The sequence below is a fragment of the Triturus cristatus genome, chromosome 11, assembly GCF_964204655.1.
Source record: "Triturus cristatus chromosome 11, aTriCri1.1, whole genome shotgun sequence".
Classification (NCBI taxonomy): Eukaryota; Metazoa; Chordata; class Amphibia; order Caudata; family Salamandridae; genus Triturus; species Triturus cristatus.
In genome coordinates this window covers 61720719-61733580 of record NC_140594.1, presented here as the reverse complement: position 1 = coordinate 61733580, position 12862 = coordinate 61720719, and the positions used below count along the sequence as shown (strand labels likewise).

The 12862-nt window shown below is 43.3% G+C and overlaps 2 protein-coding genes and 1 non-coding gene across 4 annotated transcripts in view; 1 reads left to right on the top strand and 2 right to left on the bottom strand.

Annotated features, from left to right (window-relative positions):
- Nucleotides 1-513: 513 nt before the first annotated feature.
- Nucleotides 514-9390, bottom strand: RANBP1 (RAN binding protein 1). Its single transcript, XM_085634182.1, has 6 exons — nucleotides 9216-9390; nucleotides 7509-7645; nucleotides 4831-4988; nucleotides 4280-4408; nucleotides 3911-3976; nucleotides 514-2748 (listed from the first exon to the last, which is right to left on the bottom strand). Exons 1-6 carry the CDS (start codon nucleotides 9228-9230, stop codon nucleotides 2543-2545), a joined length of 711 nt encoding a protein of 236 aa, XP_085490308.1. The 5' UTR covers nucleotides 9231-9390; the 3' UTR covers nucleotides 514-2542.
- LOC146783235 (small nucleolar RNA SNORA77) lies at nucleotides 3634-3767 on the bottom strand. Its single transcript, XR_014971459.1, has one exon. It is a non-coding gene; the product is annotated as a small nucleolar RNA SNORA77 (small nucleolar RNA).
- Nucleotides 9391-10351: 961 nt separating the features above from the next.
- Nucleotides 10352-12862, top strand: part of TRMT2A (tRNA methyltransferase 2A) — a 144163-nt gene continuing 141652 nt past the window's right edge. For both annotated transcript variants that reach the window (XM_085634180.1, XM_085634181.1), the window contains exon 1: nucleotides 10352-10477. The gene's annotated coding sequence lies outside the window, so the exon portion shown is untranslated. The remainder of the gene's footprint in view (nucleotides 10478-12862) is intronic.

Here is a 12862-nt window from a genome sequence, read left to right as displayed (position 1 = left end):
TGAAACACTTTCACTATAAACATTGCACCTTGTGACAGATTCCGCTCTTCCTCAATGCATGACAGCCATGCCATTCAACACTTTTTGCAGTTAATGGGAGATAGAAAACGGAGGGGGACAAACGCAACCGCAGGAGGAAAAGAAAAAAAAATAAGGCCCAATCAAGGGTTTCAAATTGCCATTTTTCTTCATGACAAACAGCCAAAATGCTGTTTAGCACTGACCCCTTTGCCCACCAAAGAGGTTGAGGAGAATATACAAAATTGTAACCACCATGTACAGATGTGGCACTAATACAATACATTTGCTACTTATGACCAGGATACTATGCAAAATATCCATTACTTAAAATTTCAAAACCAGGTCCAACGTAACAAGAAAAAAAAAAAAACAGGTAGCAACAAGGGTGCTTTCATCTTTAGTCTAGGTAAAATAGACAGCAACACTGGTGAACTAAGTGCATGGAAACAGAAATCACATTTTAAGGCACTTGTACAGAATTAAACACTGCCCAACACCTGAAAATGTTTTTATTGTTTTGAAATCAGCTTTTCAGTTGAGATGTTGCATCCCTGCAAACGTGACTCCACAGACACTCCCATGTGTTCAAATAAACAAACAAAAACGCATGTACATTTACAAGTGGCTGCACATTCCGGATAGAACTTTATATCTATCAGGCAACATTCAGAAACATTGGGAACCCCCTGGAACAACTATACAGCACATATCACAATTTAGAGCTACCCAACTTTACAACTGGTGCTCGAACTATATTCCACATCACGTCCAAAGTACTGTTAGAGGGGGGGAAAACGTGACCATTCACAAGAGCCCAGGATGACTACACAATGCAATAGGCTGTAAGTTAACGGACACCCTTTGCCAACTCCCTAAAATTAAAGCAAGAAGTATAGAATACTCTAGGTGCGAAATGTGAGGCCATAGGAGATTTAAGAACTCTAGTAAACATAAGTGCACAAACCATCACAACCCACACATCTTCATCGCACATCAATTCTCGCAAGTCCCAGTACACAAGGGAGTGTGGAGTACAGATCTGCACAAGTACTTTGAATGTAGAATTTCAAAACTTTGTAGCAACCACAATCTCAAGTGAGCAAACGCCTGAAAAAAAGGCTTTTAGGGTCTGTGACGCCAAATACCTTTACTCAAGGGCGAAAGGCACAAAGGTCAGATGTTAATGAACGCTCACTCGAGGAAAAAAGCTTCCCTCTGGAATCTTTGCTTGGGGTTAAAATGCCATTAAGCTGGCTTGCAGGCTAGTTCTCTACAAGAGAACTTAGACATGCTGCACACATCTTTGTATTAAAGAATTAAAAATGCAACTTTGAGATCCCAAATAAATTCTATTTTCGCAAAATTAGGAACGATTTGTAGAAGCAACTTCTAATTGTGCCAGAACTAAACCAATATACATTTAATATGAGAACATTTCAGCATACAAAACATATGTATGGTTACAATTTCAGATGCATACTCCATTGATGAAAGCTGAAGTCAACCTCCCGTCTCCCCTGAATAGAGTAGGTGGGTAACAGAACAAAAACGTCTAGTTATTAGTGAGCACCAAATGCTCGTGTTCAACCATTAGTACTCCTCTACCCACATCTGCACAGTGGCTTTCCCAATCGTGGTTCTTTAGTTGCTCTGACACCCATTACAGCTGAAAAGGTAGACTAGAAAGACTGGTGTATGACGATCACATGCAACAATCATTGCACTTGTGAGCTTCAGTTGCTTAAAGGGACCAATTGTACACTAAAACAACGTTTGATGTAGTTCGTTCTTCCACAGATATGATGCAAATAAAAAAAGCTTAGGTTACAGTGGGCTAAAACTAGAAGTGCGCTAAATTTTGTGAGAGACTGGTCAAATGACCAGTGTAACTACTTAACACACCTGAAGTATAACATGCACCAGTGGCAAGACAGATGAATGCTGCTGACTGATGAAATCAGACCTCCAGGGGCATGCAGATAAGTTGGGACAGCTCCCAGTGAACAAAATCTCTATAATGGCAGTCTAAATTTAACCCCAGTTACCTAGCTGAGACCTTGCTTATGGTACACGCACCAGTCTCATGTCTGAAGGACTGCAAGCTACCACCCAAGTCTATTCTTTTTCTCAGAACTTTGATAGTTCCATTGGTTTAGTTACGTGTAGCTGCAACAAGTAATGCCACAAATGTGAGCATAAAAAAAAAAAAAAAAAAAAAAAAAAAAAAAAAAGAACGTTGTACAGTTGGTCATAAGATTTGTGGTACAGCAAGTTAGAACACAGTTCTATCCTTTGATGCCATTTTCAAGTGTATTTATTCATTCTCTTGGATGACTATAAATAAGTGTTTCCACTATGGAAAAGAAAGCTAGCACAGTACATTTTCATGACTGGGGAATGAACTGCTGATATTCCAAAGGGCGAAAGCTTAGAAAAAAAAATAACCCGAATGTTTGAATCAGTTTTTCTCAAGTCCCTTATATATAAAAAAATATTAGTAAGGAACAAGGTGCAAGATCACTTATTGCTTTTCTTCTGATTTCTCTTCACTGGTTTCATTCTTCTCAGGCTCAATGCTTTCCTTACTTTCGCCCTTACTCTCTTCATTGGTCGTTTCCTTCTTGGGAGTTTGATTTTTTTCTTCTACAGGCAACACAGTTTTCTCCTTTACAGACAACTCTTCCAGTTTCTCTGCAATTTTATCAGCAGTATTGATTTTACCCAGGTCTGCAGGAAATAGAAATGTACAGTTTAAGACTTACATCAGAACTAATCAACCCCACTTTAACAGGTTTGACATTTGTGCGATGAGAAAAGCAATAAATTCATTTTTTTTTATAACCTGCTGCAGAACAATTACAAAAAGTACTGCTTTGTGCATACAATGCATGGAGGCTATCAAATTAAAAGGTGATGACAAAACGTAGTTTTCAGATGAATCTTATTTCCACGTACATGTGGAGCCTCACATACACAACATGGCGAAACCAAGCTCTTGAAAGAGAAGAAACGATGCTGGAGGCAACACTTACTCTCATGTCCTTCGGAGAAACAAAGAACCACTTGTCTAGCCTTTTTGGGGTCCACGGCTCCCTCTTCCCACTCAAAGTTAGAAGGAACCCCACAACAAGAAAGGGGGAGTTGTTGCCAACCACCATGGAGCAGCAGGACAGAAATGCTTGCGCGTACATGCCTAAATTAATCTGTTTGAGTGAGGTTGTATAGTAGAACAGCAGCTAACCAGAGCACAACTGCCCAATTCATGAAAGAATTTTCCAATGGGTGTCAGAACTAGGAGTAGGGAGGGAGCACAAATTAAATTCCACTTGCGTGAACCCAGCTCAAGGAGTTGAACTGGGTTCACGCAAGTGGAATTTCATTTGAAGTGTTGGGAAACCACCAGATGTGGAAAGAGTTCCACATCTGGTGGTTTCCCAACACTTCAAATGAGTCCGATACCCCAACTGTAGCTCTCCAATACAGACAAACGAATGCTGTGATTGACAGGGGCATGTGTAATCCTAGCAGAGCACCCATGAACAATCTTCCACGAAGATCTACTCAGCCCAAACTCATTTAGAGACTAGTAAGAAATCTTTTAGTACGAGATCGTTAAATGTTCCAAGATCAGGAGTAGAATTCCCCAGGAGGATAGGGAAGACGTATGCAAGATCATGGAATGTTTTTCTAGCAGATCGAAAAAGCACCAGGACTGAAGGCTGCAGTCAGGCACAGAGTGAATCTGCAAAATGCCAACTAACCGTTCTAGGGCTTTCTTGAATAAAACCGGTTGGAAAAGTAAAACAAAAATAAAAAACAAGCCTAGGTTGGATAAATGTCTTTAAATGTAACTACTCAGTGATTTTAGCATGAAAGTGAAATAAGTTACCTTTTGGGTCCTTGCTCTTTACTTCATTTTTGCATTCATCAAATTTTGCTTTAAATTTCTGAGCATCTGAGAACAAAAGAAAAGGATATCAAATACACATGCCACACGTTAGTTGCACAAAGTAACTGAATGTAATCTAAATTGGAAAATAGAGCACATAGGTACAAATAGTACTAAAAAGGCAGTGAATTATTTACATCTTATAACACCTAAATCCTAGGCGGCTAAGCCAAGAATTTACAGCTGAGCTTAGACGTAAAAGCCAACAAGATACAGCTGAGCAGACTTACAAGGGACATCTTTGAACTACATTACCGATTCCAAATAGAAACATTACACAATATTTTTCCTTCTTACTTTGTTACTTACTTTCTGCATTTAAAAATCGTATAGCCAACAGTTCAGGTTTAGGTGCTTCATCTGCGTAATCAGCATATGTATTCCAGACCCATGCCCGGTCACTACCTGCATTTGGCTTCAGCTCCATCTGAGGTGTGACTAACAAATGAGAAAATAAGTATAACTGATAGCAGAAAGGCAAATGTTAAATAGCACTGGGTAAAGAAATCAGCGGCAACCAAAAAATACATTTGAACCAGTACAACTAGGGAAACAAGAGAAACCAATTGAGACTAAATTTACATGACAGTCATCACTGCCAATCAGCAAGGAGTCGAGAACCTCAGAAGCTACTTAATGACCTGGAAAAGCGTTATCACCCTACTCACAAGTGAATGAAAATAGCTAAACTGGTGACCAAATAGGCATCATAACATTATGAAAAACACTTATGATGGCACAAAGCAAAACTTTTTAATCTTGACAAAAATCGAAAGCGAAGTTCATATACAACACTGTTCGTAACAACCACTGCACGAGAAGGACCAAAGTAAGATCAATTATAAACATAAGGCACTTACGGTAATGGTTAGCACAGATCTTCAGTGTTTTATCTCGCCTCATCAAAAGACGGATTGTTTCTCTCTCTCTGTGCTTAAGCAGTTTTACGTCACCTGTGCCTCTTTCCTTCCACTCTGGAGGATCATTTTCTGATGCAAATCGAAATAGCTTTGCTCGCCTTCAGAAAAGAATCACAATTAGTGTCACCAAATAAGGATACACTGGCAGTCAATTTAAGGAGGGCATCTGATTTGTAAACCACAAAATATACTGTTTGTTCGGTCTTCAGCAATTTCATTTAATGTAAAATACTTGCAAATCCAATTTTTAATAGCACATTGATCTACACACAGCAAGGACAGCTCATTATTTTCTCTACCTATTAGACAGTAAGCAGCTTGGGTGCAAAAGACCTATTCTGGTCTTACCAACATCTTAGAGGGGTTTACAGTACGGGTTACCATTGGTTGGTAGCATGGTCACTCCTTGTGTTCATCACTCCACTGAAGCATACAATCTTTACCGACCCTTTGATTGAATGCCTTCCACTGTCAATTTCAGGGACCTTTCTTCTCTTTAGTTAAGCACTCCATGAGATTGCACGAGTTTTACATTTATCTTCCTTGTGTGCTCCTTTAAAATGCCCACTCGGTGCTGTGTTGCTCGCACTTTTACTGACAACGGGAACTAGCCCTTTATATTAGCAGTGGCAAGTACTTTATGATCACGCAAGGAAGAAAAAATAACAAGCCATGACAATGCCATGTTGCTACAACATGGTGTCTGAAACCAGAAAGAAAAGACTAGGTTGAAAGTCCTAGTCACATCACTGTCAAAGGATAATATTTTTTTTTATTTATTTATGACGACAAGCTGCCACATCTACAAGTTCAATGCCTGCAATCGGCCACTGCATGAAGACCACCCATCTAAAGCTAATCATCAACAAAACCAAAAGCGTGGTCTGCAAGAAAAGATCATCACCTTGAGACTCCACTTGGAGGCCAACAGAGCTAGGACCGAAAACCTAACCCACGCCAAGAACCTCAGGATCATTGAAAGCAAACAGCATGACTGGCCAGGTCAATGTCGTCATCCCATTATGCTTCCATACTCTGAAGATGCCGAGGAAGATCTTCAAATGGTCCTCAATCAGCACCCTGAAAACAATCACGTGCCCCGGTCTCAAAAAAGCTGGACTCCGGAAACATCCTCTATGCCAGGATAGAGGGAGCTCACCAGAAGGCTGCAAACCATTGAGAACTCAGCCAGAATCACTCAACTGAAGGAGCTCTCCATTCACAAATGAGCAAAATTCAAAGTCACCACTCACACTTTCAAGACACAATGTAACACTGGTCCTGAATACCTAGACAATTGAATCTGTTTTCACAAACCTAGACATCTAAGCTCGTCTGGAGTCCTACTTGCACAAATTGCATGCATACCGAAAACCAGATACGGCAGTTGAGCATTCAACATTGCTACTAAAGCGTGTAACGATCTATTGCTACACAATATAGCCTCCACCTTACTTGTTGAATTGTGCAAGAATTTGAAGACCTGGTTTGGAGTGGTCCCACTAGGCTATTAGTTTGCCTAGATTTACACACCAGGCGATCGTGCACTCTGCTATCAGTGAGATGCTCTACAGATTTGTACTCAATTCGCATTTTACCATTAAAACGCCTGGACTTACATAGCCAATTGCTGTAATGAAACGAAAAACGGCAGTGGTCATTAGGCTCTGCGCTTTAAGAACTTCTAGTGCACGGCATAGCTCATTCTCACAATGCCTACTCATGGGAGCTCCGCGGAGTGCCGCGGAAGCCATCTGCGATTGCCCTCCTACCCCCACCCCAAAAACTTTAACCTGCTAATATATACTGGCCTACGATTAAGAACCGATGCTATATTTGAAACAAATAGCTGTATGACACCAGCTAAACAAACCAAAGGAAGTAAAAAAAACTCACAAAAAACTACACTTTTATAAACGCTAGACTAAGGGATTTAACGTTTATAGTGAGTAAATGTAACTGTAGTCTAGCACATGGTGAAATAAGCATTGTCAAAACCAATAGGTGTCACATTTGAGGCCCATTAGCTATGCCGTGGCCGCTTTCCAACTGATGCTGTACAGTCTAAACAATAGAAAAATAAAGATATGACGCCGTGGCCCATTTTGTACGCACGTCGTGCCGGTGCCATTTTTGTTTTACCGAACCAAGAGAAAAGCAGCATGAGGAAGGGAGAGTAGGAGTTTGAGTGGGGCCAAGTGTGGGCGGATAAAAGTAAAAAGGTTATGTATGCTCCAAGGAAGGAGCAAACAAGGACCCCACAGCTATCCGTTGAATTAAAAGCAAGCAAATAAGCGACAAAGCCAATAAATATTGGGGAAAGGGTGGCCTGAAGTAATTATGTTAACTACTTGCTGTTGGGTAGGCGCGGCCTAAAAAATAGGCGATACATAAACTGACATTTGATGAGGAGGAGTTTATGCCCTCACAGTAAGGCAGACCGGTACAACAGGTCGACGGCCCCATAACAGTTACCCAAGAAAAGGGTAAAAGCGCGACAACAAAGTGACAAGAATTAAAATATAGAGAACTAGTGCGAGAAAAATGCAACATGGAACGGTATGCAAGCATTAATGTAAGTGTCAGTCTGTGAATGTTGACAAGTAAAGACTACTCACATCTTAAAAAGTTCTTCTTCGTCTTCTTCGAGAGTTTTGATATCTTGTTCTGGCAATGAAACGATCGGTTCAAAGTGGGGGTCATGGTTGGAGTCGTCTGCGGTGTCGTTTAGAATTTCAGGTTCTGATGGCGATGCCTGTGAGACAAAACAATAGCGCACTTCTTATCATCGAGTTCCGAACAAGTGTGCACTGCAAGATAAAGCCGCAGGAGGAATGGTATTTACAAACGGGGGTGGGATGTAAAATAAGAAGCATAGAACAACTTATGGATGTAGAGTGGAAAAAACCTCACGAAAAATGTAGTTGGGGCGCATTAAAGTTGGTCCTTCGTGTTACAATGTTCAATATTCGTTTTGTGAGTTACTGCGGCAACGGTATTGTTTTTTGTTTACATTTTGGACGGCTCTCTGCCAAAACAAACTTCCGCCAACAACGTATTACCCTAAAATAAGGGTGGTGTATTTAAAGTCCCGTAAAAGGGCAGATATATTGAACAGCACAAATTAATTCTCCCTAAAGTTTGGCTTCGTGCTACAATGCAAGGACATACAGTTCAACGCCTGGGCTGCACTTCGGCGCGGCCGTGTGCATGAAGCACTATTTACCCAATGTAACTGAGAAGCACTACATCAGCAAGACGAACAAATGTTTGAATCAATCCCAACGCCTGAAATAAACGGGCCATCGCAGCATCTCACTCGTTAGAGCTCGTAGCTGGACAACTAATCCAATAACGTTTGCATGTATGGACTAGACTGAATGCGCTGTACGAGACTGGTTAGTATGCTAACGTACCTGGCGCGCTTTAACTCCCTAAGCTAGCCGCCGGTTCACTCGATGGTGGTTGGGGGGCACGGTGCACCAGAAGGGGCACATGAAGAGTAATCATGGTTGTATGGGCATAACTTGCGATTGCCCCACCCCCCAGTCGTATTAGCCCCCAACAGCCGGTTTATACTATACCTCACTCCCTGTATATAATGTGAAACTCTCTCCACCCTGGGTCCCACTGACAGTCTCACACTGCCTGCCTTTCCCTATTCAGCCACCCTCCTCCCATCCACTGAAAGGACCTCGTCCTTTCCCTATTCAGCCACCCTCCTCCCATCCACTGAAAAGACCTCGTCCTCAGATCAGATATCCCCCAATGATCTCTTGCCAACCCCAAAACCTCACTTTCTTCAACCCACTGCTCCATTTCAATCTTTCTGCCAACCCCAGTAATATCACTAACCGCCAGTGAGGCGCACTACACGGCCCCCTTCAGACTAAACACCCATCTCCCCCCTTCTAACACCCCCACTCTTCGCCAACTACACGAGCCTCATTCACCCCAAAGACATCTCTCGCCACAGCCATGAACGGTACCCCACGGCCCATGGACCCTTAACAACCCCGTCCCCACTACAGGGCCTCGGGCCCTGCGAGGACCTCCAGCCACGGGTGGCGGCTCGCGCCCCCCAGTCCTCACGACTAACGGCACCGAGCGCGCGACCAGCTCCAAAATAAGCCACGCTCAGGGGAGAGAGACCCTTTCATCGGGGCCGAGGGCACCTTCTAGGCAGGAGTGAATCCCGCAGACTCCCTGAAACTGCGAGCCCCGGCTGCACCCCCCTCCTCACGGTACGATCCGGTCTGCCCGGCCGCGATGGCACAGCGAAGCAGTTGGGACAGTACGTGAGGTACCCTGGCGGAGGGGCTCACCTGGATGTCCGCCATTGGATGGAGGATGGCAACGGATGCTGCGCGGCACGGGTTCCACTCCCTGCTTTTTCTCCGGCCGCTTTCGCGCTGCTTTTTTTCCTTTACCTCAGTGCGACGCCCTCAACGTCATCAACCGGCACTCTCGCGCACAGAATCTCATAAACACTGGACAGCCAAAGTGGATTGCGCATGCACGGCGAGTGAGTCGCGAGTGGTGGCCAACTTAGGGACAGGCAAGAACTTTGTGATGCATAAGGTGTTCAATAGTGCAACAACAAAAACAAATCTCACTGCCTGACCTGTACGTGGCCACTATTTAGCATTAACAAGCAGAGTTCTGCAAGGCTAGTCTCTGCCTGACCTGAACAGGAATACTAAGTCGCCAAACGACATGAACTATTCTTTCGACCTCAGGTCTCACCCCACTCTTCTATCCGACTGATTGAACACAACATATATCACAAAGATAGAAAATAAGATGAGCCTCCTTACTCGTGAGAAACAAGTCTTTGTTGGTTTCAAGTGGTGTCAAGAGCGTCATCAGACTTTCGAGCCATTCTTTTCAATTGAGACAGACGAAGGACTTAAATCAGTGGTAACACATAAATGCCGTCTTTAGCATACATAACAGTACACAGGACTCTCTCTAGATATAATCATTGTCTTTGGTCATTAGGAATAGTACACGTTGCATTAAATTAAAAGGAAAACAAGTTATTTAAACTCACTGGATGGTGGCTCAGTTTCAACGTAGTTGTCAAGTTTGCGACACATTCCCTTGACCGCAGCAGTCTTGATTTTATCAACACAAAAGAAGGCCTAACCATTGCCGTTGTAAAACTCGGTGGTGGCCATGGTACGTCAAAAACAAACTTACCAGAGCCGAGTAGATTGTTTTTCTTTCTCAGAAAGTCACACTTTTCACGTGATACTCAATACTGTTGAGGGCATTTGAATATTTACAAAGGTTTACATATTTATGTCAACTACTCACTAGATGGGAAATGGCCTGAATTTTTTGTTATATCTTACTTTTTATTTACAAGTTGACAATACATCTTTCTCATACAGTTTGCACGGCTTTTAGATCCACGAATAAGACGAGCCATTGTTGAAAGATGGCGCCAGCGTTTACACACGTGCGCTTCAAAGTTGGGCCGTACATGTGGACTAATGCGCATGCGCTATGTACACATGCTGACAAGTCTAGTGCAGGCTTCTCTCTGCTTGTGGAGTTGGCGAGATCCCTGGTAGAGCCGCTGGTGAGTGGGGAGGTCTGTGAGATGGTAGTATGCACGCTAACTTTTAGGACATCACGCGAATTGATCGGTAATGGATATCGAGTCAATTCCACACTTGAATTTAATGAGCGGGTGTTAAAGCTCACCTTTACCTAAGCAGGGCGGACCGTACCGGAGGAGACCTGGAATTAGAAGAGAAATGTTTTACCAGTCTGTTTAAAAGCATTTACTTCACCCTAATTCTAGTCGGAGAGGGTTCCAAAGCCGGAGAAGGAGTTGCTACCGATATCGTAGTTGCCACGTCTTTTATATGCATTCTGTGTAACGTTTCTGTGTTTGAGTTTATTTTTATTTTATTTAATGCATTTTTATAAAGCGCGGACTTTACCCGAAGGTGTCAGAGTTCTGTACAATAGAACCAGCTACCTTACATGAGCGAAATGTTACAAAATAGAACGTTACAAAAATAGCAGGACACAGTAACAAACACAGCAGGCAAGAGGCGGTAGGGAAAACATAGAAGGCAAGAACACAATATCATACACAGCAATTTACAATGACTAACGAACTTCCTGGCGCGGTCTGAGAATGAAGGAATTAGTTCTGAAAGTGTCTTTGGAATAGAAGAGATTTAAGGTCTGCTTTGAAGATCCGGATGGAGGTGGTGGCACCGAGAAATGGAGGAAGTGAGTTCCAGATTCTCACCGCATTACCTGAGAACGATTGAGCCATCGATTGTTCCCTTTTGAAGGAAGGGGGCTCAAGCAGAAACTTTTCCGCATTCTGAGAATGTCTCAAGCCTCCAGAAAATTTCAGTTTGTTTGCCAGATATCGAGGGGAGGAAGTGTGCAAGGCTTTGTGGGTGATGCAGGCCGTTTTGTAAATAGTTCTTGCCTCGATGGGAAGCCATCGGAGAGAAGACAGGATAGGAGTGATGTGGTCACTTAGTTTGGACCCTGAAATGAAGCGAGCTGCTCAATGGAGGACGGATTTGAGGGGGGAGAGGTGAGATTTGGGTAGGCCAGTCAGAAGAGAATTACATTAACCCAGTCTAGAGAGAACTAGCGATTGGACCAAGGTTTTTAGGTCTTTCTCCGGGAAGAACCGACGAATCCCCCACAGAAGGCGCAGCTGATAACGTGCGTTCTTGGCAATGGCGTTGATGTGTGAGAGATTAGGTTGAGTCTTTTGTCAAGTATGACACCTAGGGATTTAGCGCAGTCGACAATGATGGGTTTACTGTTGAGTAAATTCAGCTGATCCATCCAGGATTGAATAGGAGGCGGGGGGAGAGAGGTAGATAGGAGGAGGAATTCAGTTTTGGAGGGATTGAGAATGAGTTGGCGAACTAACATCCAGTTGTCAATAGAGTTGAGAAGTGAGAGATCTTGTGAGGAAGACACTTTGGGGTAGATTTGGGTGTCATCCGCATAGAGATGGTAAAGGATTCCAGATTTGCTTAGGAGGTTCCCTAATGGTTCCAGATAGAGATTAAACAGAGTGGGTGCAAGGATAGAACCTTGAGGGACGCCTTGACCAACCACCAGTGGAGACGAGAGACTGTTCGCAATCTTGATCATTTGGGATCTGTCCGAGAGGAATGAGGCAAACCATTTAAGCACTGTGCCTTCCATGCCCATTCTCTGTTGAAGAGTGTTAAGGAGGAGGATGTGATTAACAGTGTCAAAGGCTGCAGAGAGGTCAAGAAGAATCAGAAGGCACGATTCCCCCGAATAGAGTATATGCGTGCATCATCGATCACTTGCAGCAAGGCTGTTTCAGTGCTGCAATTTTGAATAAAGCAAGACTGGTACACGTCAAGGAGATTATTGTCCATAATGTGTTAGGAAAGTTGTTTTGCAACACATATTTCTGTGAATTTTGAAAGAAAAGGGAGATTGGTGATGGGGCGGAAGTTGTTGAGGTCGTTCGCATCTGCGGAGGTTTTTTTTTTGAAGAGGGATAACCTGTCCTGTTTTGAGGACCGCTGGGAGGGATCCTTGACTGAGGAAGCGATTAACTAGCCTGGTTCAATAAGAGAGAGTATTGGTATAGAAATCGATGGCGATGACACTAGGTATGGGGACAGAAGAATGGTTGGAGGAAGAAGAATGGTAGAGTGTGCTCGTGTTTAACAGGAGATGGTGATGTAGGTGGTATACATAGACGTGTTCTTCGAAGCCTTGTCAGGGGTAGTAAGCGCTATATAAAATGCAATTTCAATACAATACCATTTGAAGCGGTCTCAGGGTAACTCGGATGGACCCTGTAGTTTGGCCCTTCTCACCTCCTACCTCGCTTTATGCTTTGTCCCCCTCAGTTGCATGGGTATTCCCAGACGTGGGACCCGTGCTCACTACGCCACTGGAGTCAAGCTATCCTGGCTGATGACGGCTGATAGCCAGA